We start from the raw sequence: 4,183 nt of genomic DNA, 5'->3' as shown, positions 1-4,183 counted from the left end.
AGATTCCAAGTCAACTGTTCATGAYRAACTCCAAGTCAACTGTTCATGACGAACTTAACACGACATCATTGAAAATATTATTCTAATATAAACGATTGATGTATATTATTTTCTGTCCAATTATCTTCCTAAGAATGCAAGTATGAAACACGTACCAGAAAGACCTACTAGAAACATATACTTGGAATAATTCAAACATGCAAGTAACGAAGTCCCAAGGAACGAAGCTTAGTTGATGTTTGTTAGGTAACTGCTACATTATACGTAATTCCAAAATATTGCAAGAAAATTAGTTTATAGATTATTTGACCATATCCCATGCAATAAATAAAACTTTAACGTCAATAAAACGTAATTTTTGAATTCTAAACGGGTCAAAGTAAATGGGTTCATAGAGCTAATTTTCTAGTTTTCGTGTCGAGTCATTATTCATACAAATACCATGGAAATTAATATCGTCCATATGTTATTTGTATTAATATCGTCCATATGTTATTTGTATTATATCCTTGGGTTTTTAGTATTACTGGTCTCGAGAGTTGATACAAGTAGCACCCACATGTTGCCCAGCAACTGCAACCTTTGTATTCTATTATTCTTGTGCATTTTAAACCCTGGATTATGTGCAAATTTTGTAGATGTGGACGTAGGGATTGTTCTTCACATGGAATCATGGATCGGAAAATCCATTCACAACAACATTATGATGGCATTATCGGATTTCTATGCTCGTAATGGTGGTTGCAGAACAAGGATTGTTATCCACACAAGGGACTCGAAGGGAGATCGATTACAAGCTCTATCATCTGGCAACAAATATTCATCTTGTCTTGTTTACCTTTGTAGTAACGGATTTAAATCACCCCAYCCATCCATCATCTCAAAGTCACTAATTTCTTACAAGGCTAATGTAAACCAAAAAGAAAAACCCACCAACGATCTTCTAATTAAAGCTATATATATCACAAAATATGTACGCATAGGTGTGTATGTGTGTGTGTCTCTCTCTCTCTCTCTGTATATGTGTATGTGTGTGTATATATATACATATATATGTGTGTGTTTTTCATAGTTGGGTGATTTTAATTTCTAGAAAAATTAATTGTTGGTTATCCAAATTGAAAAAAGGATTAAACACTTAAATAAGTTTGCATATTAATTTAAGGCCATCACCGTTATTTTATCTTAAAGTTGGTTTTGTTTTTACTTGTTGAGCAGTAGTTGATCTTCTGAATACCGTTAAGGTGCACRCAATCATAGGCCCAGAAACATATATCGGATCAGAGCTACTGGGTTCATTCACTGATAAACCCAAAGTTCCCATCTTTTGTTTTGCTTGTAAATCCTTAATGCTATATCCTTACATGTTCCAAATTAAAGAAGATGAATTCGCCATGGCCAAAAGCATTGCTGCTGTTATCGAGTCATATAAATGCAGAGATGTTATCTTTATGCATGAGGACGCTAATCATGGATCAGATCTGTTACAATATCTGTTGGAATCATTCCAGGACAAAAACATACGAATTACTTATAGAAGCGTTGTTTCTGCCTCCGCCAAACATGATCAAATCAATCATGAGTTGCATAAGCTCATGAGTGTTCATACAACTGTGGTTATCGTAGATCTATCACCTTCATTAGCATCCAGGGTTTTTCTAAATGCAAAGAGGTTAGGAATGATGAGCAAAGAATATGCATGGATTTTAACTCAAAAAACCATTGAAATCTTGCAATCAGATGAATTTGAAGTTATCGAGTCGTTGCAAGGAGCACTTGGTTTTCGGTCTTATATTCCAGCATCAAGCAGGCTGCATTTCTTAACAAAAAGATGGAAAGAAGAGTTCTMAAGAGAAGTGCCTATGCTTRCCATTTGGGCGTATGACACAATATGGGCACTTGCAGAGTYTATTRAGAGGGTTGGAGTCCCACAAAATGGTTCAATACTACTAAGTGAAATTTTGAAGATCAATGGATTYAAAGGTATGAGTGGAGAGTTTCGGCTCAGTGAACGAAAAGTGATGTCCAATGGATTTGAGATCCTAAATGCAATCGACTATGGAGASAGGAAAGTGGGATATTGGACATCGTCAAAAGGAATTAGGAGAGCRCACCAGCAGTTAAACAATGTTGCTCTACATTCTCGTACTAATATAGAAGATGTTATTTGGCCTGAAGGGTCTACAACCACTCCAAAAGGTTGGACAATACGAGTGGGTCCTGGTAAAAAGTTAAGAATTAGTATCCGAAATGGACTAAAATTTAAGCACTTCGTAAATGCAGTTCATGATGATAAAACAAATGTCACAACTGSCACTGGGTTTTCTGTTGAGGTTTTCCAGGCTTGCATTCATGCATTACCATATGAAGTGCCTTACGAATTCATTCCATTTGAGAAAGGAAGYTACGACGCACTTATAGAAAAGGTCTATAAGAAGGTATGAGATGCATTCATATACATGTTTAATACGCATAAATTGCTCAGAAATATATCTAGAATTGAAGCTGGTTTTTYTATTCTACAGGAAATTGATGGGGTCCTAGGTGATTCAACGATTCTGGCCAACAGATCCGAACTTGTTGATTTCAYAGCAACTTACTCTGATCTTGGTTTAGGAACACTGGCAAAAATCAAGAGAAAAGACATGTGGATCTTCTTGAAGCCATTGGATGTAAATCTATCGCTAACTGTTGCAACTTTTGTCATCTTCACTGGCTTCATTGTGTGGGCTATTGAAGCTATGAATCAAGAATCAGAAATCGCATCATCKCAACGAATTGGAACGATCTTGTGGCTCATCCTATTGAGCATCTTTTCAGCTCAACGTTGTCTCTCTTTCTTTTTAATTAAGATGCAATTACCATCTTGAAACATAGCTTAATTAATCTAGATCTGATGATAGTGTGTTGTGTTTCACATCCCAGAGGAGAAGTTGTCAAGCAACCTGTCGAGATTTGTGATTTTTTTCTTGGTTATTCTTGGTTCTTATCTTGATTACGAGTTACACGGCAACATTGTCCGCACTGATGACAGTTGAACAGTTTGAACTAACTTCAAAAGGAGGAATTGTGGGGTTTCACGGTGGGTCTTTCTTTGGAGGAGTGACAGTCAAGAATATGAACTTTACTGATTCGAAGCAAAAATCATATCATACCTACGATGATTATGCTGAGGCGTTATCAAAAGGTGGAAAGAATGGTGGCGCTGATGCCATTGTTGATGAAGTTCCTTACATCAAGATGTTCCTTGGCATGTACCCTACTGACTATGCCATGGTCTCATCTCAACCTATTACTTCTGGTTTCGGCTTTGTAAGTACCCTTATTTTTCATCTTAATTCACYTGTAGGAATACCGTAAAATATGCAAAATTGAAGAACACCCTAGTAACCATTATGCATATATGTATATAAGTAATTTTTGTGATATGCACATATGATAACATGCACATGTGCATAGAAACCGGTAACATCTTCAATTACTTGTATGCACATGTACATACCGTACAAATGAAATATCATTAAGGTGTTGCTCAGTTTTTCATTTACTTTTGGGGTTTCCTTTGAACCTCACTCTATATATAAATATATATACATCTCTTTTTCTCATACACCATATCWTGGTCATCTATATCATTYAGATCTTTGCAAAAGGATCGTCGCTAGCAACMGACATGTCGAGGGCTATTGCTAAATTAAGAGAAGATGGAACACTACGAAGTTTGGAGAAGAAGTGGTTTGAGAGTGAGTTTCCTGTATTACCCGAAGATTCTTCGACAATTCCTAAAACCTTGAACCTTGATAGGTTTGGTGGTTTGTTCGTTATTAGTGGGATATCTTCGGCTTTAGCCCTTGTAATCTCTGTGATTTACTTGGTGTCGGCTAAGATGGAGATGTAGAGTATCGTTTCACTTTTAGCTGGACGAAATATAATGGCTACTATTAGATATCTCGTGCACAGAAATGTGATTCATAGATAACTAGGAATGCAAGTTTGATATAGTTATGATTAATTAACCAAAAATCTTTGTTGTAATTAGTCACATAGCTTTGTCATGTTTTGATTACTGATCATAGATGATATAAGAAATATGTTCGTTATTTGATTTGGAATTTTTTTTGGAACATCCCGACAACGGTGATGTTAAAGGGATTTCAAGAAACTACAAACTTGAGTTACGCAA

The 4,183-nt window shown here is 36.0% G+C and overlaps 1 protein-coding gene across 1 annotated transcript; it reads left to right on the top strand.

Moving 5' to 3' along the window:
• Positions 1–638: 638 nt before the first annotated feature.
• On the top strand, positions 639–3,898 carry LOC112505268 (glutamate receptor 1.2-like; the record flags this gene model as incomplete). Its single annotated transcript, XM_025109200.1, has 5 exons — positions 639–809; positions 1,219–2,438; positions 2,526–2,791; positions 2,970–3,312; positions 3,641–3,898. Coding segments are annotated over 5 exons (2,258 nt in total), but the record flags the coding sequence as incomplete, so codon positions are not given.
• Between the last annotated feature and the right edge of the window lie 285 nt (positions 3,899–4,183).

Source organism: Cynara cardunculus, unplaced genomic scaffold (genome assembly GCF_001531365.2).
Source record: "Cynara cardunculus var. scolymus isolate 2C unplaced genomic scaffold, CcrdV1 Un_Scaffold_9395, whole genome shotgun sequence".
In the NCBI taxonomy this organism is placed as follows: Eukaryota; Viridiplantae; Streptophyta; class Magnoliopsida; order Asterales; family Asteraceae; genus Cynara; species Cynara cardunculus.
Note: the sequence above shows the minus strand (reverse complement) of the source record. Positions and strands in the feature narration are given on the sequence as shown.